At 41.6% G+C, this 24,453-nt stretch overlaps 3 protein-coding genes across 3 annotated transcripts; 2 read left to right on the top strand and 1 right to left on the bottom strand.

The window, feature by feature from the left end:
* Positions 1–638: 638 nt before the first annotated feature.
* Positions 639–4,332, top strand: rpl5a (ribosomal protein L5a). Its single transcript, XM_056391878.1, has 8 exons — positions 639–780; positions 1,161–1,230; positions 1,353–1,468; positions 1,565–1,699; positions 1,954–2,156; positions 2,648–2,825; positions 3,800–3,888; positions 4,160–4,332. Exons 1-8 carry the CDS (start codon positions 778–780, stop codon positions 4,260–4,262), a joined length of 897 nt encoding a protein of 298 aa, XP_056247853.1. The 5' UTR covers positions 639–777; the 3' UTR covers positions 4,263–4,332.
* dipk1aa (divergent protein kinase domain 1Aa) lies at positions 4,302–13,427 on the bottom strand. Its single transcript, XM_056391877.1, has 6 exons — positions 12,919–13,427; positions 8,054–8,188; positions 7,704–7,811; positions 7,337–7,513; positions 7,105–7,236; positions 4,302–6,966 (listed from the first exon to the last, which is right to left on the bottom strand). The coding sequence occupies exons 1-6, from the start codon at positions 12,970–12,972 to the stop codon at positions 6,286–6,288; spliced, it is 1,287 nt and encodes a 428-aa protein (XP_056247852.1). The 5' UTR covers positions 12,973–13,427; the 3' UTR covers positions 4,302–6,285.
* A 490-nt stretch (positions 13,428–13,917) lies between these two features.
* mtf2 (metal response element binding transcription factor 2) lies at positions 13,918–24,249 on the top strand. Its single transcript, XM_056392404.1, has 15 exons — positions 13,918–14,108; positions 15,017–15,218; positions 15,440–15,521; positions 16,621–16,731; positions 16,885–16,985; positions 17,203–17,378; positions 17,506–17,601; positions 17,903–17,971; positions 18,255–18,378; positions 19,320–19,387; positions 19,512–19,682; positions 20,036–20,159; positions 20,388–20,446; positions 21,015–21,116; positions 21,692–24,249. Exons 1-15 carry the CDS (start codon positions 14,104–14,106, stop codon positions 22,065–22,067), a joined length of 1,866 nt encoding a protein of 621 aa, XP_056248379.1. The 5' UTR covers positions 13,918–14,103; the 3' UTR covers positions 22,068–24,249.
* The last annotated feature ends 204 nt before the right edge of the window (positions 24,250–24,453 follow it).

Here is a 24,453-nt window from a genome sequence, read left to right as displayed (position 1 = left end):
TGCGGTAATAATGTTAAACAAGGCATAAATGTGAGATGAGCAAAGAGCTCTTTTGTGTAGGTGGGCAGCCAGCTCACTCTCAGTTTCTGATTCAGTTGTCAAATGTTGTGACCTCTCTCTGGATTTTAAATCCACCCAAGCGTCAGAGATTTCACCATTTATACTTTCCCAGCCCAAACCATCATCATTTTCTTGAGTAGCTTGATTTCACAACATGCAAGGATGTTACATCAACACAAACGGACCTCACAGAGACAGCGTCTGAAGCAGGCTTCATTTATTCTAATTTCATTACAACTGATAAATTGTTCCTGAGTTCCTGTTTTGGCTTTTAGTTGCTGTAGTTTTAAGCTGAAAGCTAAAATTGTTTGAGTGTTGATATTGTTTTGTTTTTGTTTTGTTTTATTCATCTAACATCCATTTGGCTCAACAGCTAATTCCTCACCACTTTACTTTCTAATCTCATGGACATCTCACTAAGCTCCTAATAAATCACAATGTACATGTATATTGAATCATATTGTCGTAACCTACATGAAAAACAAAATACTTTCCTAAATCAGTGTTGCAGAGGTTGAGTGAACCCCTGCTGTCTGTATCGCTGCTGCCCCCTGTAGGTAATGTGTGGCGCTGTCCTCCGGTGCAGCAGGGGGCGCTGCCCGCTGCTGATGGGACGTCCGGTTACCGAAGAAATTGCAACGTCAGGTCAGGAAGCTATCGCAGCTCTAAAGGCAGCTTCTTTGAGTCCCGGAGGAAGAGGAGCAAAATCTCTGCAAAATGGTGCGTAAAATATATCGATATACATCCAGCGCACACGGTGTGAGTGAGTAGAGATGTGTCCGATGGTGGAGAAGTGTTGACAGCGGTGTGAGCGGGAGATGTTTGCGGATGTTCGGTTGTACCGGGCCGGTGAGCTGTTGGGCTTCAGCGTGGCGCTTCATGGCTGATGAAACCTCAGCTGACCGCCTGCACTGCTGGAAACACACACACACACACACACACACACACACACACACACACACGAGGGGCTTTTACAGACTTATTGAAGCATATTGAAGCGTAATAAGAGATGGCATTTTGTGTTGCTTGTGTGGCGTTTTTCTCTCCTCGCTTCATCGCTAGCTACTAGCTAATCTCTCCACTCCTCACCCCCCCCTCAGGGTTTCGTCAAAGTGGTGAAGAGCAAGGCCTACTTCAAGAGATATGAAGTTAAATTCAGGAGAAGGAGAGGTAAGTGCAAACTTTAACTGCACACCAGCTTTACAACCTTCACACTGTTAAGCCAAACTCCTGTTCATTTTTTTTTTTTTTTTTAAATCAACCACTGACTTTGGTTCTTTTTAACTTGCTAGAGGGGAAAACTGACTTCTTTGCTCGTAAGCGTCTGGTTGTGCAGGACAAGAACAAGTACAACACGCCCAAGTACCGCATGATCGTCAGGTTTTCCAACAGGGACATCTGCTGCCAGGTCAGTGACTGCAGGACTCAGTTAAACTCATGGGATCACAGATTAAAAATGATTTGACTTTTAACCCCCTCTCCTCTGTCTGTCTCCCTTGTCCAGATTGCTTATGCAAAAATTGAAGGGGACCAGATTGTGTGTGCTGCTTACTCTCACGAACTGCCTAAATATGGCATCTCTGTAGGCCTCACAAACTACGCTGCGGCCTACTGCACCGGGCTGCTGCTGGCTCGCCGGGTAAGAATACACATATACACACCCACACTGACACTTGCAGATGTCAGCAGAGACAGCACATGGATGTGACACTGAGATTTGTGCTGAAGTAGCAACTCCAGAGGTTAGGTCAGATTTGTAAAATCTCCGCATTTCAAGCCCAGTGAGAACTAACGTAAAACACGTCATCATGCGTCATGATGCGCCCACTACCGGAAACAGATTTGTCAAGTGTTTTCTCACATCCTCTTTTGCACCTTCCTCCTCATTTTTAGCTGCTGCATAAGTTTGGCATGGACCAGGTGTACGAGGGTCAGGTGGAGGTGACGGGAGATGAGTTCAATGTGGAGAGTGTCGACGGGCAGCCGGGTGCCTTCACCTGTTACCTGGATGCAGGCCTGGCCAGAACCACCACAGGGAACAAGGTGTTCGGAGCACTGAAGGGGGCAGTCGACGGAGGGCTGGCCATTCCTCACAGGTCAGTATGATGTGAGAATAGCACCCGCTGCTTATGCTTGTTTTTCTGCTTCTTCACTTCTTTACTATATATAGATGTGGAGCAAATGAAAACCCTTAAACACCGTTCCTACACTAATAAAACTGCATCATCACACAGAAGCACTACGACTGGTGTTTCATCACCTCACGTGGTAACAGTCAGTGCTTATTCGACAGAAGAGCAACTGGTTTGCCAACATGATCCAGTTTATGGTTACTGGTTCTTTTCTGCTTCTTGATGATGATACAAAACACGCTGAGCAAAATGTAGTTGGTCCTTCATTTGCATTAGCTGATGTTTACTGTCGTTTTCAAGACGGGGCTGAGAGAAGCAGGATGAACCGAAGCAAACAACTTTTATTGTGTTGCAGTGTAATTGATTAGAGCTCTGAACAAAACCATAAATGCTGTGAGAAAAATACATTTCGTCCACTTACCTTAATGCGATCTCTGCCCTTTGTCGTTCCCTAGTCTAAAACGCTTCCCCGGTTACGACGCAGAGAGTAAAGAGTTCAACGCAGAGGTGCACCGGAAACACATCATGGGCATGAATGTGGCCGACTACATGTCTTACCTGATGGAGGAGGACGAGGATGCCTACAAGAAACAGTTCTCTCGCTTCATCAAGAACGGAGTCACGCCAGACACGGTAAGATAAGAACTTCTCGCACATGAAGATAGACTCTATATGAGACTTCAACACAGCATCTGTGGCCATGGTTACAGATGCAATATTCAATCTGGTAGCCAGATTTTCTTAATCTAAATTTCCCAGTTATGTTCATATATCATTCTTAAAGGGTGGTGGTGTATGAAATGACTTGTCAGCTGATTTCCTCAGATGCATTGCTATGGGCATGTACTGTATGTTGACAAATAAGTAACAAGAAACAGCAGAACAGGATTGATAGTGAATTAGAAACGGTGACCAAAGAGCACTGACATGTTTGAGCGAACTTTACCAGAACCTCATCAGATGATGTCTTACCTTTTAACTGTCAGACATCATAGCATGTGCGGTATGGTTGCAACAGTAACAGTGACATCTGGGGGAGCTGTACTGCACAGTCAACCAAAACCACACTGCAGCCCTAAAATGCTGGCAGTGCCTAAATAAATGGCACCTCTGCACAGCTGCTTTTTCATCACTGCGCATTTGCATTGGCCTTAACCACAACTACAAATAAAAGACACTTTGAATGCGGTCTTCTTAAAAATAATCATTGTTTTAGATACTGCACAGATGCCAAAATCTAAACTTATATTTACTGATCCATCAGTTGTAGACTCCACTCACACCTGGCCTGTTGCTGTGTGTAGTCATAGCTGCTTTTGCTGTCAGGAAATTATCACTGTGGTCAATAGATGAATCACTGAAAGTCTGTCGTTCCGTTGTTATATTTAGTTCAGTTAGTTAAGTCAGTTATTCTCCACTGTTTTCTGCTTCTTGATGATGATACAAAACACGCTGAGCAAAATGTAGTTGGTCCTTCATTTGCATTAGCTGATGTTTACTGTCGTTTTCAAGACGGGGCTGAGAGAAGCAAGACAAATCACCATGCGTGTCGTGAAATGCCAAAACTTGGTGTATAAATATGTAAGTGTCGTTTTCTTCTTTTTTAGGTAGAAGAAATGTACAGAAAAGCACACGCCGCCATCAGAGCGAACCCCGTACACGAACAGAAACCCAAAAAAGACGTCAAGAAGAAGAGGTGGGTTCCTACTTTCCGTATCTCAGATGCCTTTGTCTGTCTCTAAGCCAGAATTGGTGATGCTGTTTCACCCAAATTGTTATGACATAGTCCTTAAAATAATCACCTAACATTATTGGTAACTGGAGAAAAAACTGCCCTTATTTAACGCCATCTCCCTCTTTAAAGGTCGAATAATACTGGGAAGATCCCAGTGCTGAGCGGACAAACGTTTCTCTCCACAGACGTGCTGAATGTTAATGGAGCTGTTGTTGTGTTTCTTTCCGGGCAGGTGGAATCGCGCCAAGTTATCTCTGGCACAGAGGAAGGATCGCGTCGCTCAGAAAAAGGCCAGCTTCTTACGAGCACAAGAACAAGAAGCAGGGGACGGTTAGGGGCTCGCCACAGGGCCCTGCTGCAAAAACACAACACACTTCACAGACAAATAAATTTATTTCAAATTCATGCTTGTGTCTGGCTCAGTCAATACTGTGTACTTTTCTTTTTTTAAAGGAACATTGTGGCCTTGTTTGCTTGTGATTAGTTATACCCATGACAAATATTTACAGTGTTAATCTTTAATCCACAATATGAGTGAGATACTGGATTGCCATATTGTGCAATATAAATCTTGACAGACCTGACAAGTAACAGTGAAGTGGTATGTAGTTTAATTGTGCAAAATCATGCTGGTTTCTTCAATAAGTAAACTTTTTTTTTTTTACATTTTTAAAACTAACAGCAGCATTGACCACAAGCTCGACATGCTGTACAGGTCACGTCTGTCTCAAAGTGGTTTACGTTGTCAACTTGGTCACAGTTACTTCACATCGGCAATGTCTGGAAGGGTTCATGGAAAATATTCTTTTATACAGCATTCAAATGTGACGATAAAGGATCTCCACCTTCACAGGTGGATAAACATTCACAAAGTGATTTCAGCATGATCTGTGGCACTGTGACGGAGGAAATCCAAAAATAACGTGATGCAGTACGTTACAACAAACGCTCTTTTCAGTGAGAAATGGAACATTCACAAACCAAATTAAATACATTAATATTTTCTCTTCGTGTCATTGATGCAGCATTGATGATGTCACAGGTGGAAAACTCGCAGCATGGTCAAGTACACTGATGCACAGTATGAACACTGTGACGTACTGACAGACAAATACCATCACATTGTCCAATCTGAAGCGAATGAACTTCCCCGTTTCAGCAAACAGATGAGTGACAGACAAAAGGAAACGCCACCATGAATCTCCAGAAAAGCTTCAGTGCTCTTTGGCACCGAGTCATTCATAGAGAAATTATTGTTGAATTCCTCCACTAGTTTGTTTATTCTGGTTTTTCCTTCGTCACTAATCTGTCTTTGTTAAAGTTGAAGTCTGGTGATGCTCTATAATTTCCTTATTTTCAAATAATCCCCTGAAAAGACCAAAACCTACAATCTCAGTTTGCCTGTTCCTGCAGCCAAGGCTTCAACACTTTCCTGTATAAAAACAAACATCGATGAGCTGCTCTTTTGCACCTGGTGACACATTCCCAGACCGCAATGAACTGTATTTTGAATTGATCCAGATGTGTATTAATCCGCAGCTGAAAGTAGTCCCCTAACAAATGCACAAATTCGTTGTTTGAGTAACCGTTGCTAAAAAATTACAGCTGTTTGACGACATTCTTTAACCTTTTTTTTTCTTTTCTTTTCTTTTTTAAAATTGAAGTATGATTTTAAAGTAAAAAAAGATAAAATATATCTTCAGCAGGCAGCGCTGATGGGCTTGGGTCTGAGTGCTGGCGAAGTAAAATATGAAATACTAACATACTGTTGGTTTTCGCCTTTTCATTTGATTTGTTACAAATAACAAATGTAGAATATCGGTAACCTTAGCAACCTTAACATAAAAATTAAGGAGCATATCTAATCATAGTGCAATTTCAATACACTTCAAACTGGAGCCTCTGTACAACAGTCACTCTATCCTTGTTTTCCTCAACAAGCTGTTCTTTGATGAACTGTGTTAGTCCACACACACATCAGCATGATTTTGTGGCAAAAACATCAATTTAGTCTCTCGGCTCTTGAGACTAAAAACAGTAAAACATTCCACGGTAGAGAACAATACAATACGATAAAATGTGGCTGTGTGAATTGTTTTAAGTGTGACTGATGGCAACATGCAATCATTCAGTATATATATATATTTTTAGTGTTGTATTTAAACATACTCTGACATGTTTTCCGGGCCCCAGACTGGGATGGAGGAGGTAGTCTCCATCAGTCGGTTCATTCATTAGTGTTAAGAGTTGATAAAAATGACTTTGAATGAATTTGCTACTTCTAAATCACAGCATCGTTAATACTCAGCTCCACGTGAGAGTGACTGGCATCATTTCAGAGGAATTTTCTTCTCCTTGTCACGAGTCCTTTGTGTGTGAGATCTGTTTCCACAGCAGAGCTTTCAGGTTGTTGAGGATAAGTGAGTGCTCCATGTTCATCTGTCCAGCATTGCCCTTGAGAGCCATACATAAGTACAACTGTCTCTCCAGTTCCTCCCTCATCACTGACGGCGCCCCGCGCAGGAGGTAGTCCTTCAGTGCGCCGCATGCCTTCGCCAAGTTTGGCTGGAGCGGCTCCTCCCTGCACCGTTTCTCTGACATGTCGCATGACGTCCGGCAGTCCACCCCGTACACGCAGTCAGCGTCTGTCTCACACTTCAGTACTCGCATGGTGCGTCTGAACTCGTCTTCAGGAACAACTGCTCCGGCGTTGGTAAGACGCAGCTCGTGGCGGTCAGTGTAACCGAAGTGTGTTGCGGTGAGGTCGCAGATGAGAAAGCTGCCGTAGGTGCCGTGGAAGATGTCCTCCACCAGCTCCAGCAGACCCATGGAGATCTTGGCTTTGCGAGGCCAAGATGGGGTGAACCACTGATCAATAGTGCGCTGCACACTGCTCGGCACCCAGGACACCAGCGGCCAGGGTAGAGACAAACCGTACAGGGGCCCGTAGGGGACTCGCTCCGTCATGTAAAGGTCCCCGCAGTAGCCGAGGAGGCGAGGGGTGTGTCCACGATCCTGGAGCAGCAGGCCCAGCAGCACCTCAAAGAACAAACCCGAGATCCGTTAATCTGTGTTATATCTGCACGTTTCCCCAATGAGCGAAAACACATCATACACCAACAACAACAACAACAACAAGCATGTTATTTTTTCTAATTCACTGGCCTGATATTATACCTCGTCCATCTGCAGGAGGGCCCACGTGGAGCGCGCTTCTGGCAGTGACACCCGTCCATCTCTGTTGCCATCGGCGACAGACAAGATCTGGCTGACGAGGCTGGCGAGGTTGGCCTGCTCTCCAAGCTTGGACTGCGAGATGGAGAAAGACAAGAGACTTAAAAGTTTGTTGTTTCAAGCTTCAGATCTGGTTCTAAATAAACCTTTGTGACCCACGTCCACAGTCTCTTACCTTGAGGTGATTAAAGACCATTTCTCTGAACTTCTCCACTGATGTGCCTCTGGTGGGCTTGTCGAACACAGCTGCCTCTCTCCGAGGCTCCGGCTCCTCCCCCAGCTCGTAGTGCACAATCTCCCCCAATTTACAACGGATGATCCCATCGTGGTCTCCCCAGCTTCCTGTGTAAACCTGATCAACAGCGGAGAGCCAAGGAAACGCTTAACATGCTGAACATAATGAAGATAATGAATAATCAGATTAGAGCCACTCGGCCATGCCTTAATCGTTGGTCAGGGTCATTGTTACACATGTAACAACTTTAATACCACATTATCCTTTACAGAAGACTAAAAGTTTTACAGAAAGTACAATTTCCTACCTGGTTGTTTGGCAGTACTGACAGACACCTGCTCATATAGAGAGTCTCTTTGTCACACAGACTGCTGCAGGCGGAGCCATCGATGATTCCCCTCCTGTATTTATCACACTTGGAGAAAGAGAAAACGCAGATAAGTGTTTGTAATTCTATTATCAAGTATATTCACATCACGTTTTAATTGCCACATAGACATCAGATCACCTCAAACCAAAACCACTTCAAAATTCCTGAGGTTGCCTTGATCGTGTAACAACCTGTAGCCCACGTAGCACCCTTTGAATGATTGCCGTATTCAGAGTAACAAGGTCTGAACAAACGAAGAGATGAGAGAGAATCGTGCCAATACTCACGATGGCGTTCTTGCACTCGTGTCCTCTGCACAGCTCTGTGTAGGCGGAGTACTGCACATAGAGCACCCAGCTCCCCACCAGCACAGTCAGCCATGTAAGGAACAGGTACTTCACCCGGACAAAGGAGATCCGAGCCTGCAGAGAGCGAGCAGAGACAGAGACACAAAAGTTTGTTCACCCTCTCTGTATCCAGACTACATATACCGCCTGTATTAACACAGAATACAGACACAGTGCACCGAAAGAGTCGCGATCCAAGCTATTCTAATTAAGCCTGCTCACATAATAGGTTGCCACGGTGACCTATTATGTTATGGGGTGTCCCATAACAAGGTACTGGTTGGCTGATTAGTCGCTATGTGCAACAATAGCTCATTAAGCTGGAAAATGTTTTTGGAGGTGCAGCATGACAGGCCATTCTGTTTATGGCTTGTGTGTCACAGGATGCACATGTCACGTCTCAAAATGTCCCTTTGGACACAAATCCTGTTGTTTCTAGGATATTGTGCAAGTTAATGCAGTCAGTGCCTTATTTTCCACACGGATAAAACACAGAAATGTGGTGATACAGATACACAATTCTTCGCTCGTTCAAGAAACAAAACGTTGTAAAGGTGACATTACAAATCCTGAGAACTGTACACAATCTAAAGGCAAAACAACACGGCAGAAAAGAACAACACAGGATACAGTGCACAGGGGGTTTACTGTACTAGAGCTCCAACTAATGATTAATAATAATAAATCATAATATCTAATATCTAATTTATCTGTACACTACATTTACTCTAAATTGCTTTTGAACAACAGATGAAGATTTCACTTCCATTGATGATATAATACAGAAAAGCAAGTGCCTCTGAATAGAGCAAATGTTTGCTGTTATCAGAACCGGAATCAATTGGAAAGTGATGAGAAAAGACTAATCAGTTGTTAAATCAATCATTTCAGCTGCACATACAATCAGTAATTATCAAAATACAATCAAATGTCAACAGCCATGCTAACAGCTCTGTGTGGCTGTACTTCAGCACAGTGTTATTTTGAGCTAAATGCTATTGTCAGCATGCTAACATGACAACAATGCTAACTAGCAGGCGTAATATTCATAGTGTGTTATCCTGTGAACATTTGCGAATTGGTCTTAACATAAAGTGAATCTGAGGTTGATAAAAATGTCATTATTATTGGAGAGAATGAGGCACTAAAGCAAAGTACTGAGCTGAACATTTGACCTGATGGTGGCATTACAGACACAGGGGAGTCTCTCGTCTCTAGGATTCATCGTCTGGGGAACATGAATGTCAGTACAACACTTCATTGTAATCATTGAGATATTTCCACCTGGGCCAAAGTGGTGAATCAATCACCTGACAGATGTTGTATGGCTGAAAACCAACCATCAGAAGCTACCACTGTGTCCACTGTGTTATCTTAAGACTGCTTCTGACCAACAGCTGAAGATTTAACTCCCAACAAATGTGTCTATTTTTAGAATAGATATTCAGTTAGTTGACAAATCAGCTACAAAAATGATCATTTCAGCAGTACATAAATTAGGTGCCTACTGCAATGCAATCCAGTAAAAAAAAATAATGAAGTAAGTTGCTGGAAGGGGAAGTGGAGCAGTGAAATGGAATTTAGGTCAAACTTGCTGTTTTAGCCCCAGTATGTGACTTAACGTACTAAAGCAAAACTGCAATTAGTTTTTTCTTCAGGGACTGTAACGGCACTTGGGAGGATCAAGTGATTTTGACTCTCACTCTGATCACATGGCAGGAACAGCTAATGTTGTGTGTATTTTGGCAGCGTGCTGTGCTTCTCCGTTCGGCTTCAGCATGGTTTCCAAATCCCAACAAAAATATGCACCCAGCGAGGTAGGGACCAAGTCAAAAGCCTTTTTATGTTTGATGTGCTGTAATTACTGTAAACAGGAATGAAGATCTGTCTGTTTTGAGTCCATACAAGCTGCAGCAGAACACACACAGATGGTTGATTTACGGTCATTAATTCAGATTCTTTATACATTTTTGGGGCATATGACTTGTTTGTGGGTTTTGAACATAATAAACAAAACGCTAATGAGGTCCAGGGCTTTTTCCTAGAGTTTGTTCACATGAAATATGTAAAACATCCCCACTGTGAACTACGGACTTCACAGAAAAGCAAAGGCTGTATACACGAGAACCATAATTTTCCTGCCTCCCATTCATCTTGGTGCATTTCACCAAAATGTCTCTTGGCAGAAGGAGGCTGTCAGAGCTTTAACAGCGGCTTAGAGCTGGAGAGATTTCTCCCTCTGCAGAGCTGCCTTGTTTTTAAACGCTGTGTCCCGAAGAGATGAACAAACAGATAGTGGGGCCTCCAGGGAGGGAACAGGAGGTATCAAGGGAGTATAAAGCAACCACAGTCGACTATCAGATCTGACTCCTTTGGCTTGTACAAAGGTGTGTGGAAACGCGCACAGACAAAACGGTGGAATAAAAAGTTGTTTGTTAACAGGCGGGTGACACTGAGTCATGTGTGCACGTCGCCTGTCTGATGGTGTGTCTCAGCGTGTCTCTGTGAACACATGATAAGCCTGCAATGTAAAGAAGTGAAACCTGAGTCTAATCGTTCATTTACTCCATGTGGCCCTTCACAGTGTCTCCACTTCCTTGGAACCTATTATGTAGTGATTGTCTCAGCTAAGATTACATTTGGTAAACTTAATTGATCCCATGTAAGAATCCAAGTGCCTAAAAAATACAACCATTTGATGTAAATGTAGGAAATGCAAAGTGTGTACTGTAAAACTGTTTCACAACTGTATTATGACCCACGACATGAGAGTTAAGATAAGCAAAAAAAAACAAAACTGAAATACATAATAAACGTACACTTAAATGTGAGTAAAATACAGTAAAATAAAAAATATTGTAACTAAACGAGAAAGGCATACAATGTCATTAAAACGTCAAGTGGTATGACACAGTTGAGGTGGTAGCAGATTGAGCAAGATGCTGATGTTAAATTGATGACAATAGGAGCTGTGCTGAGTTGTGCAGGAAGGAAAACTTTTACAGCTGGATGAAATATGCAAAGTTACAGTGCAAACTACAGGGTTACCAAGCTGTCAACAATAAGATTCAGTTACCCGGCATTAACCCTCATCGAGTATCAACTGTCGTAAGGTACAGTCGCTGCAGCGGACACAAAAGACCTGCACTATCACATCTACACATACTGTGGGTGGAACAACTTGTCACTAGGAGCTGCACACACAGTTTCAGGTAGCAACTGGAGGGCGTTTGGTTGGTAGTTTTGTCCGTCGTCCTGTTCTCGTCCACCTCCTCCCCGGAGTCCACAGAGCTCCTCGGGACAGAGCTGGCTTCTTCAGTTTGTGTCTCCCTGTCTGCAGCGGAGATGTTACTGAACCAACAAACTGCACAGGAGATGGTTGATACCATCTCAGGCTGAAAAAATTGTCTTGACACCAATCCTCCCCATAACAGGGCAACGGTTATAGTACATAAGAACTGCAATGCTGCTTTCAAAGACCCAACAGGAAAGACTGAAATCCAGGAAATACAAAACTGGCTTTCATGCTGCTTTTTAAACTCCTGACCTTAGAATTTCAAAAGCCATTTGTTCTACTTGAGTCCGGAAGATGATCAGAGGTTACGCGACTTGTACGTGCCCTTTATAACCCTGTAATTCTTCTACTAGGAACGACCCTGTGGATCTTTGTACAAACAACGCACCATGTCCTGTAACATACCTACACACCCCACCATCCCAACACATTCTGGTGTGCTGCTACAAACCAGCTGGCTCCCTAACAAGACTTCTTTTTACATTTGTTACCAGCCAGAGTTTGCATTGTGCATTGTGTAGGTGTGATGACCTAAAAATAAAAAGGTAACAACTGCTTTGAAAACACAGTCAGCTACAAAAAGCACAAAAATGTACTTAGCCTAATTTGTCTCTCCTTTTACCCACAGACTGCCAAAATAGGAACAGAAGCAACCCTGACTCAAAGCTTTACACAACGCAGTGTTGTCTGAATGTGAGTGTGTGTGTGTCTAGGTATGTGTGATAGGAAGTATCTTATTTTAGTACAGGATGAAATACAGCCTAATCATGACTGATCTTGTTGATTTAACCAGCCTATGAGACCACAGGAAAGTGTATGCAGGTGTTGGCTGAGGCCAGATGAAATCAGCTCTGCAGACATGTCTCACCTTTCAGAGGATTTCAGCCACCAGTAGTCCATGTTCAAAGTTGTGATAAACTGACTGTAAAAATCTGGTAATGAAACACTCGTCTCTAGAGCAGATGCAAGCATGCATTCTCTTCCTCTTGCATAAACCCCTGGCTGCACTGTACTTGCTGGCAGCGGGCCACTGGTACCCAAATCAGAAGGTTCAACTCTTATCATCCAAACCAAAGGATTACTGAAACAACTGTGGGCTGAGAGTGAAAGTCTTGGCAGCTGCTCAGTAATGTGAGGAGGAGATAACTTCAAATGAAGTGATATGAAATGAGAGATTCCTCTCTGGCCTGTGTTATAAGTCCTGGCATCATTTACCACAATTCCCCAGTATACACACACTCATTGGTAGGCCTGAACTCTGCTCTGTAGAAATTATGGTGGTTCAGCAGGAAAACTGTCAAGATAATATTTTATTAACAGTGACATTCCTCAGGTGTTTTGCAACAGCCCACAATTCCCATCTGAGCAGCCAGAGGTGGGAGATATTTACTGCAAGCTGTCAGTCTAACGTGACACTACGACGACCTCATTACACACAGGCTCACAATCACAACCCGCAGAATATAAACGATAATCCGTTTACAGAGCAATTATCGACCTGTGATATTACCTGGAAATAGAAAGACTTTTTCACCCAGGCCCGTGGAAACAGACCCTTCGCCATCACAAAAATAGATCATCTCAATACGTGGACCTGGCTGTGGGAGATCATCCAAAATACATGGGAGAAAGCGCCTTCCACGCAAAACCAAAACCACTCGTCTGGTTCACGGAGCGGGCAGAAATGACTGCATATCAGCCGGTTTCAGCCCCAGAATGATCCACGACCCCGGACTGTCGGGTTGTCTTGTCCGTGTGAACGCTTTGATATTCTACTTTGCCTGCGCCTCTGCTGTTTGCAGCAGCTGCTGATTTTCAAGCAAAGCAACATACCTCACGCTGAAAAAAAAAAAACGTAGGTTCAGAGCGCAGGCGCGACTTCCTCTGCCTATAATACGTTTTAAAGTTTTCTGGTCGTCAACCAAAATGACGAAAATGTGTGTCAAAGTGCGACCATTGGTGCAGCATAGCCTTTGCTGGTATCATTGAATCACTATCTGAGTGGTTGCTAAACTCTGAAGATGTGACCGGGTCATGCTACCAAGCGTGAGTGCACACTTCCGCTATGTCTTTCGCAATAAAATCCCTGATAATTTAGCGCCAAACACAACTTCCGGTCATCGTATGCAAAATAAAAAATAACCTGTCAATACACACTTTGTTGTTGCGCAATTAACTGGCCAAAATCTACACAGATTTATCAAATCCAGTGTCGTTGAAATTATGAGAATTGTCAGTGAACATTTTGTTTTAACTGTGAAAATGTCTGACCGTTAATTAATAATGCTGAAAACGTTAGTTGGTATTTCTATCCACATCCGCAGAAGAAACTCCACCGAGAAGTTACTGTGTTTGAGCAAAAATAAATACACTTATACTTCTTTAAGGGGCGGATGTGCTGTGCTTAGCAGCTAAACGCCCTGCCTACAATTTCAAATGTTTGAAAAAAGGTGAACCGACAACCAGCAGCAGCGCTTCCCATAATGCACTCCCCGATCATCAGCGGGAAACCAAAATGGCGAACGTGCTGGGGGAAAATGAACCGTTTGTTATTTTCTGATGAAGACACAAGCCCCGCAAGTTTTCGCGATGTACTTTTGATATAGATTCAAAAGCAGACGGAGCGGGATAATAGCGGTCATTTCTCTTGAGTTATTTTGTCGTACAAGTTTTTGTTTGAAGCGGAGGTGACCGAATGAGGTATTGTTGTCATCATGTTTTCCTCCTGTTGGGGGGTGTGGGTCCGACGGTCAGCGACCTGGCTAGGGTTACGGCTTTGCATGTGGATTATTCATGCTAGCAATCAGGCCTGTTGCTAACTGTTTCATGTACAAAACATTTTTTTAATACACAAGGTTATCTCAGACTGTCCTTTTATCCAATCTTGTGCCTGGTCTTGATCATGTTCACCCAGTACTCGAACAAAGGGAATCTCGGACTGACGGACAGAGGCTTAAAGGAGGCAGAAAATTTAAATCTTCAATTTCTAAAATAACCTTATGAATTCGGTTGTACAACAGAAGATAAAAAACATTAATTGATACATTTCTAGAATTACACCAGACAACTGTCACCGACAGTCAAATGCCAGATTAACTTGTGGTCTCCGAAAGTGTTCGGGAAATGGTTGTAAAAACCTCGGCCTTTTATTTTTTGTTTTTTGATGAGGGATAGATTATAGAAATACCCAGCACTGCCCTGCAGCCATCTTACTGACTGCTCGGCTGTAGTTACTTGCCAATTAGCACTAATTATGAGTATAATCACCTGTTGTTTGTACCCACTGGAGGGGAAATATCATGTGTTTCAGCATGAGGCATTGTTTTGTAATCTCCTCTGTAACGACATAATCTATCCTTGTGTTTTCTATTACCGTTACACGTGCAGGACAGTATTTTATATAAATATATGTGTATATATACACATATGTAAAAGAGCACGCTGTTGCGTGTGACTTGCATTTGTAGTTATTGTTTGTAAAATGAAACATCAAGCACACTGAGGTGCACACAGACTGTAAATTGTGCAGAGAATGAAATACCTGAAAAAAATGTAAAATATAATTCACTGCTTTCCTTGTTGTAAATGCATGTCCCCCTGTTTTTTAGAGACTCAGGGGTTGTGGACCACCTGTCTGTCCATCTCAGAGCCCACCCCCAGCGGCAGCAGCAGGCTGTGTCCTTGTCCCCCACAAGCCTTTCTGCTAGAGGGGAGTATGGAGAAGACGGCATGTCTGGCAGGTTTACAGAGGGACAGGACGTCTTGGCCCGGTGGTCAGATGGCTTGTTCTACTTGGGGACAATCACAAAGGTTAGTGTGAGGAATCATTCATTGTGGCTCTGTAATTAGTTTTCTGTCACATGTACCATCAGATTCCTTTACTCAAACTGATGAGGTATGGCATTCTTGGTAGGATTCCTGATTTGTTTTCTTGTTTGTGTGGATGTGTGATTCCTGAGCAGTGTGTTCATGCTTTCAGAACAGTGTTTTGCAGATTTTAGGAACACATCTGTCTTTCTTGTCTTTTTCAGATAGATCAGGACAAACAGCGATGCTTCGTTGTCTTTGAGGATCGTTCAAAGTCATGGGTTCTTTGGAAGGATATTCAGACAGGTAAGATCTTTCTACTTCTAGATTAACATGTTGGTGAAATATCTGGATCTTACTATTGAATAAAAATGCATTCCTCTATCAATTGCTGGGAATCTAAAAGGATATTGTGCTATTTTATTGCCTGGCTCTATTTGTACTTGTGTGTTTGAAGTTATTTAGCTTGAAATCCTGGATTTGTATTGTGCTGTCCACACCCCTCTGCCTTCTTCTGCCTTACTTATCTCCCTACTTTTGTTACTGACAGTTAACTGTCTACAGTGTCTGGCATCAGTGCAGCAGCAGTGCAATGACCACATGTGAAAATAAGGAAAGGGGAGATACACAGAGAGGCTTTGGTCTCTCCACCTACAGATCATTAAGTTAAAATGCAAATATGATGCAGATTTCCTTTTTATAGTAAAGCTTAACATGATTTGTGACGGATGGAAAATAATTGTAGTAATTAGTTGTTTTTTTTTTTTGTTTGTTTTTTAATAATAACTACTTCTAAATAAAGCTGATCCACATGTTGCTTCACAGCTGTATGTTCACAGTGTAGTATTACTGATTTCAAAAGTTAACAGCAGCTTGTTTTCTGCTGACCTCCAGTGGTTGAAGTTCTCACTTTGCTGCAGTGGTGGTAGAAGTCCATTTGTGGTGTTTCACTACACCCCGACAGCACCTTTGGGTGTGGTAACAGGAGCAACAGACCAACAGCCTGGTATTAGGTTACTCTTTAAATGGTCACTTCATCCACATTAGTAGTGTGCGGATTGGGTTGGCCCAGTCATAAAAATGAATTCTGGGCAACAGATGGGTTGTGGGTGGGTGAAATAATATATAATGTATGAGGAAAATATTGATTACATTCTGTACAATGTGAACATATTTTAAGCTTCTGTTTAGAATGCTGATCTTGTCGTGTTTTATTATTTATTTTGTGCAGCGGCCAAATGTTATTATGGATTTGGATTGAATTTGGAAGACGCCAGAGCAAAGAAATAGTCCTTATAGTCGCCTCTTTCCTGTAGAACTCAGTTTGATGTTCTTACTAGCCCGCATAACGGCTAGTTGTAAAGGAGTTGTGATTCTTTGCCCTGACGTTTTCTGTCTCTTTCAGGGGATGAAGATGATGAGGATGATGAGGACGATGACATTGTGTGCTCCATTTGCCAAGATGAAACTTCAGAAGAACCCAATGAGATTGTCATTTGTGACAAGTGTGGACATGGTACTATTCATTGTCTCTGATGCTCTTAAAACTTGAACATCTTTAATCATCTAAGTATTGCGTTCTAATCTCTGGCCATTAGGGTCTTTGTAATTCTTGAAAGAATGACCCAGTAGATGGCAGCTGGATCTAAATATGTTTGTTGTCTTTAAGGTTACCATCAGGTGTGCCACTCCCCCATCATTGATGCCTCTGTCATTGACTCAGATGACAAGTGGCTCTGCTCAGAGTGTGAGCTTACTTCTATACCCAAGGTACAGCTTTCTCTTTGAGTATAAACACATACAATCTTTAGTTGAATGTATAAGTTGTTTGATTAAATGAGTGTGTATTTACCTGATAAATAGCTATTCTGTAACTTTAACTGTAAAGAATAATGGAGAAAAGAGACTGCAAGATAAGTAAATAGCGTATATGTGTGTACATAGTATATGTTGGGGTAAACATGCTTTTTGTCCATTTGGCGTATAGAGGGGAAGTGCTCACAGGAGGGGAGCGTCTGCTAAAGGTTTTCCGCAGCAGGAACAACAGCAGCAGCAAATGGAGCTGCACCTGTCCTTCCCCTACGCCCCACAGGAACTGGTGTGGGACCAAGGCCACAAGACTAACATCCAGAAGTGTTACTGCTACTGTGGAGGCCCAGGAGAGTGAGTAACACATGAAAGCACAATTACACAAATCTGAATGCAGAATTTCCTACATGTACATGTTTTTAAGAATCTTAATATCATGTATGCCAGCGCAGTTAACCAACCTCTGTCTCTTTCCTTCTAGTTGGTACCTGAAGATGTTGCAGTGTAACAGGTGTCAGCAGTGGTTCCACGAGGCCTGTCTCCATTGCTTACAGATGCCCATGCTCTACGGAGATAGGTGCAAATACCAATATCCTAAACTATACGTTCCACAGTTGAGAATATTTATACCATGGTTGTTGAAAAGGCTCTAGTTTGGCTAGCTAGTACATCGGCTTCATGTTAATGTCACTGATTAATTCTCACCAGAACAACCAAGAAAAAAATTAGTCAATGATTTTGACACACTTTTGTTTCTGTGGACCACTCCAAGTTGTCCTGCTAGAGAAATACTGGAAATTGAGCAAAGGAAATGATACCAAATTATTTTGAGGGGAAATAAAGCCAGCTAATGGGGTAATGTGTTTTTTTTTCTTCAGGTTTTATCTGTTTATTTGTTCTGTTTGCAATGGTGGACCAGAGTACCTTAGCCGACTGCCTCTCAGATGGTAAGTGTGAATCCCAAGATGTATGTTCAGCTTTGACACAGGCATGTGACTGCACTTCTTTCCAAAGTAGTCAGTTTTTAGATATAATGCCATATCTTACCACCTATAACACAGTTACAGTCTTATAAGTGTCTTAGTTTGTTTTTTGTGCACATTATCAGTGCCACTGTGCATTACCTGCTCCCACAATTCCTGCATTTTCTACACATATTTGGTCTTTTTATGATATTCTTTTTGAACCAGACTAATTCAAGAAAACACTGCTTTTACAAAAAATTTTCAGGGAGGATGTCACACACTTGAGCCTGTACAACTTGAGTGTGATCCACAAGAAGAAGTACTTTGACTCTGAGATGGACTTGATGGCTTACATCAATGACAACTGGGAGCTGCTGCAGCTTGGGGAGGTTAGTTTTTACTTGTAATGCTCAGATGGCCAATTGTGTACACAGTTTTGTTTTTATAGAAATTTTTTTTTGTTTCACACATACTGTATTTGTGTAGCTTAAATGTGCTATGTGTAAGAATGTGAAGTAATTGAAATGTATTAATCGCTTTACTATTGTCGATGTGTGAACAGATTGTAATGTAACTAAAAAAATGAGACCTTCCCTGATCTTTTTCGATTGAATGTAACAACCTAAAGTAAAGGCAAATCCGATCTGATACCATATATATTAATAAACTTAATAGTTTCATCACAAAAATAAAACAGCAGTTTTCCCGAAAATCAACTCTTCTTTGCCGCTCCAAAACAGTAGCCTACACAGCATGTTGCGCCGTGCAGCCAGGGATACTACTGTTGTAGAGTGTCAAAGAAGAATTGATTTAATTGTGTTAATGTTGGCCGAGGTCACTAATAGGCGGACCATGGTCTCGGTCCAGACCCATATGGTGACATATCCAGGTCCGACCCTATAACCTATGAGTTATTGAGAATCATACACTTTAGTGGAGCGTTTCTACCAATCTACCAATCATTAAAACTCAAGCCAGTGAGCGAGATACATACACACACGATTAGATGAGAGACAGTTTTAGAAATAAGTGATGTAACTGGCGAAGTGGGATATAAGGGTGAAAGAAAGGGAAAAGAGCGAAAGATAAAAAGAGACCTTATATTGTTTATGATAAAAATGGATGAGACTGTTAAGATGTGAAATAAACTATTTTTCTAAAATCAAGCAGGTATTTTCCTTGAAATGAGTGTATTAGAACAACTACTGTAGGAATACCCTGGCTGCAAGAGTGGGTTTTGAAACAGCATGTTGTTGATTTGTGTTTGCTCATTTTCCTCCTTGCACCCTGACTTTCCTGTTTGGTAACCTCCCCTTCCCTGTGTCTGCAGCTCGCCGACACTCCAAGATCTGAGCGATATGAAAGTGTTCTGGAGGCATTAAACAACAACAGCAGCATGTAAGTTATTTCCTTCCCCATTTATTTGTTTATGATGTTCATGATAGTCTGAAAGTGGTCAAGTAACTCTTTCTTGTGTGTTCCTACCCATCATTACTCTCTCTCCTTTTTCTGTCTCTGCCAGGTTCATGTCAGGGAAGGAGGTAAAGAAGAAGAAGCACCTGTTTGGCCTGAGGATCCGTTTCCCTCCTGCTCCCCCCAACTCTGATGAGGCAACCAGCAGAGTGATGGAGAGGGCTTCACATGAAATCACCATTAAGGGATGCAAGTCCACCAAAGCACTGTCTGGCATGAGGTAAGATGTGAAACTTATATTTGATGCTACTTTAAGTTTTGAAATTTTGGGTTGGACATCACCCAGAAAAAAGCCCCAGCCCCCTGACTTTAAGTCATAATATGAGCTGAGTTTTTGTTAATGACACAGAATATATCCCTTAACATTCATCATTGAAAGCTATAAAGTGCTGACCTGATGCCTAAAAGTCAAAAGTGAGAAAAAGTGAGAAAAATCTGCAACAAAGCAGTGTTTATATTTTCCTGCACTTAGTGAATTGTTTCATAATATGTGACTGCTTTACAGTTTGTGTTTTTAATGCATAACTGTCATTACTTGTGAAACTACTGAAAAATGATGTTCCTGTGCTCTAGGACTTGCAGTACTTTAACCAATGGCACAGAGAAAAAGAAGAAAAAGAAGAAAAAGAGGAAGCAAGGAGCTCGTTCTCTGGAAACTCTGGCTAAACCACAACGCTCCAGTGAGCTCTTGTCCCAGGTGTGTGTTCGTGTGTGTACATTTGCATGTATGTCTTTATGGGCGTTAGCTGGGTGTGTACATAACTTTAGTTAGGGGTGGGTATTTTGACGTTATTCTGCATACATCTTGGCTCACGCAGCCATTCTTGTGAGAAAATTGTAGCCTCTAATGGACACGTTGAGAAAGTGTTAGACTAGAAGAAAAACCCACTGAGAAATGCTAACAGTTTTTACTTTGCTTTGACAGCAAATGAGAAAGCCTCTACCACTTGAGCCCCATGCATTGGATCACTTAACTTCTATCAAGTAAGTAAGCAAATGTGGTGCAAAATGAAGTCCTAAACAAGGTTAGAGATGAGATAGATTCTGTTTTGATTAATTGATGACTTGGTGTAGAAAACACCAGAAAGTGGTCAAAAATACCTGTCACAACCACCTTGACTTCCTCAAATTGCTTAATTTTCTTAACAATTCCTGATCAATTTTCTGTGTGACCAAAATAACATTAACTAATTAATATCATTAGCCTGCTAATGTTATTATTTCATATGATATTTACCCTTGGTAAGGGACGTGCTGCTCAGATGGGAAGCAGTGGCAACTGTGGTTAGTGTCAAATATATGGCACCCCTGGAATAAATTTTCTTGGAGTTTCTTTCCGACAGCATAGGCGCATGAGTTTGTCATCATTGTTTTGCAATGTGCAACTGTCAGAAAAAACATGCCAGCATCGATAAAAGGAATTTATTAGCTCAGACGCACAAATCCAATGTAGTGACAGTAAATTTCAGCAGCAGTTTTCTTTTTCCGTCTCTAAGGATTTTTATCGAACTGTTTCTCTCTCTCTTTCATTTTACTGTCGCCACACCACCAGGAGTGACAGGTCTCTGCTGTCTTCACAAACTTCAGATGTGGAATCCATAGGAGCCCTGAGCACCTCAGAAACTACCTCAACTAGCATTTCAAGACAGTCAAGGTATGTCTGCTATGCAACTGCAACATTTACCCTTTTCTCACACTGACATTTGTGGCTCTATAGATGGCGACGCTGGTGTGTCAGTCGGTCGATCACTTCAATCCAAAATCTCAACAACTATTGGATGGATTGTCATGAAATTCTGTGACATTCATGATCACCAGAGGATGACTCCTAACATCTTTATGGATCATTTGACATTTCGTGTAGTTCCACCTTGAGGTTGATATTTGTGGATTTGAGTCAAATGTCTAAAACCATTGGATGGTTTGCCATAAAATTGGTACAGACATGCAGGACATGGGGAATATGAATCTTATTTTGAAAATACATATGTTTTGAAAAACATTATACCTCCTCGACATCTGCATGCTGTCATTGCCACTGTGAGTATGTTAGCATGCTGACATTAACATCTACCTCAAAGCATCACTGTGCCCAAGTGCAGCCTCATAGAGCCACTAGCATATTTAAAGATTCTTAATTTAGTTCTGTATAGCTTGTTTTTCTTAATTCCCTCAGAATTAAAATCAGTTTTTAACTTCCTCTTTTCCCATCATCAAACACCCCTCCAGCCTCTGTAGCTCCAGCAAGACGCGCACGACAGCGTGCATCATGCCTGTTTCCTCTCCACCCTTAAAGAGGAAACGTGGGCGGCCACGGCGGGCCCTGCAGCCCCCTAACCCGGAGATCCCCCCTCCCAGCCATGCAGACCCAAACCCCTCAGCAACAGAGATGCTGAGCACCCTTCCAGGGCTTCACTCAACAGACATAGTTCATGGCATGGACCCCAACAGCCAGCTCTCCCACCTCAAGAGCTCCATCAGCAGCTATTTCGGAGCAGCAGGGCGGCTGGCTTGTGGGGAAAAGTACAAAGTCCTGGCCCGACGGGTCACCCTTGATGGCAAGGTGCAGTATCTGGTGGAGTGGGAAGGAGTCACTGCCTCCTAGGCTCGCCACTGTCATCATCATTTCTAACTTTTAACCAGCACCTACAAGAGGTTTATGGCTGTGGTGAGGACGCTTACACGGCCTGTATTTGGAGCATTAATTGATATATGCCTTTGTTTAGTTTAGACAGGAGCAAGTGTTGCCTGATAAGCTTACTGTAAAGCCTACTGGTTCTGTGCAGTCCATTGTGATCATAGCACATTCAAACATATGAATTTTCTTCAGGTGTTTTAAAGATTATAGTTCATTGATAAAGACGAGGCATAGTCGTTATACCACACCATATTTATGTTATTTTGCTTTTAACTTTCATCTTCTGCATTGAATGTTTACAGGAACCCCCATTTATTCAGGGGTAAATGATTGATCAGTGCACTGCACCTGTAGGCTTTCAGATAACCGTTATTGTGCTTGTTTTTGATCCAGTGATATGCTTTTCATTTCCAGACTCATTAAGAATGAAACTGTACACAATGAACAAAATGTAGTTGTCCAGGCATTTAAATGGTGAATCATGGGGGATAAGAGAAAGAGGGGAAGTTTTGTTCAAACCTATTATTTTGACAAACTGCAATCATGCAGTGAAGAATTACATATGTTTGATTAACACTTATTTTCTTAACGTATTTGGTAAATAAAAACATGTCCCTTTCCATCAGTGACCCCTCCTTCTCTAGTCCTAGCTGCAAGTACCTCTTGTTGCCTTGGGCAGATGTATCCTTCAGTTCTGTTTGGAGAGAGTGCTCACTTGTGAGCAGTTCAGGAGGAAATCAAAACAAAAGAGATGTGCTGCTGCAAATGTTTATTATTTTATATAGAATTATACTACATTTATTATTACCTTTTCTACTTGTACTTTCTTGAATGCCTTTTTCTGTTCAAAATGGCAGATTTTTCTGATTTCTGTTTTTTTTTTTTTAAATTATGGATTGCACATATCAAATTCTATCTGTTAGGCCATCATGTCATTTGAAAAGATAAATTGAGCTTTTTTTAAACCCTACAAGGCAGCATTTAGCATGTATGTCATAACTCCCAATAGTTTGAATTTAAGTGCGTCTTAAAAAAAAAACATCCCTAAAGGAATTATAATTTCAGTGTGTAAATGTTCAGAATCCCATACACAAGAGGATACCTATTAAACTGTGTGCATTCTGAACAAACTAATTTTCTTTTCATAGTTAAGATTTTGTTAAGAATCTTCTGTCTTTGTCTAAATATATATCATTTTAAAGCATTTTGATTTGAAATTGATGATTGTTAACTTTGAAGTCTTTAAGGACCTATTTAGTTTTTACTTTCTCATAATTACTCAAAAAAAAAAAAGAAATAAAGTGCTGAGTAAGATGAATGTTGTATACCCGGTTCCCAGTTCAGAATTGTTTTGGGTTTTTTTTTTTTTTTTTTTTTTTGCTGCCTATGCAAGTTAGTCCTGGAAAAATGTATTGTTTCATACAGCTTGACCACGGGGAGCTTCAGCATTACTATTTCGACGATTTGACTCAGGTGTTTCAATTTTGTCATGTGATGGGTGCAACAAAAAAATAATTTAAAAATGCACTTAGATTTTTCTTTTACATTCAAGTCACCTTGTAGTCTACACACTCAGGATATGCCCAGAAACTTCACTGTATTGCATAGGCCAGCATTTGCAGCTTAACAGGAGGTTTTGATATAAGTTATTTACTCAGTGTTCTTGGTCAGTATTTTTATATTGGGTCCTCCATTTGTTGCATTTCTTTGGACCGTTATGTAATTATGCCTTTTTTTTTTTTTTCTTATGAGCAAAATAATTTGTAGTCCCTTTTTACTGCTACTTTTGCTTGTTTAAACTGAGTCAGAAAACAATCACTGGAAAACTAATATGCTGTATGTCATTGCAAGAGGTAAATATTCAGTTAGTATGGCTATCTCCTTTTGGAGATGTTTTTGTTTGACATTGATACCTCTTCATTGTAGGGATGTAGTCAGTGCATTTAAAACTTCTCTCCTCTGTTCAGTCAGTATCTCGGCCCACATGCTGCCATCACTGACTTCCAGCAGGCTTCTGCAGCCAAAGAACGTACGTCTGCTTTGTCTCTTGAGATTCTTCTTATTACATTTTTACACATCATTATATAGGTTGACGTGTTACTTCTGAACCTGTTTTGTTAAAGGATTAAATAAAAACAGATATTTTTAACTTTTGTGTCACGTGGTGTGTGTTTTTTTTCTGCCTGTAGCTAATATTTCAACTCCGGTCTCAGAACAACCCACCGTTGGAAATCTGACGGTTCTAGTGCACACGCGCCGTTCTTCGCGGCTACTGTCAATGACGACCCTCTCCACCAATCATTTCACAGACGGCGTCTAGTTATCCAATCACAAAACGCGTTGTTTAAGAGTG

The sequence above is a fragment of the Seriola aureovittata genome, chromosome 12 (assembly GCF_021018895.1).
Source record: "Seriola aureovittata isolate HTS-2021-v1 ecotype China chromosome 12, ASM2101889v1, whole genome shotgun sequence".
Classification (NCBI taxonomy): Eukaryota; Metazoa; Chordata; class Actinopteri; order Carangiformes; family Carangidae; genus Seriola; species Seriola aureovittata.
This window is presented reverse-complemented; position numbering and strand designations above follow the sequence as displayed.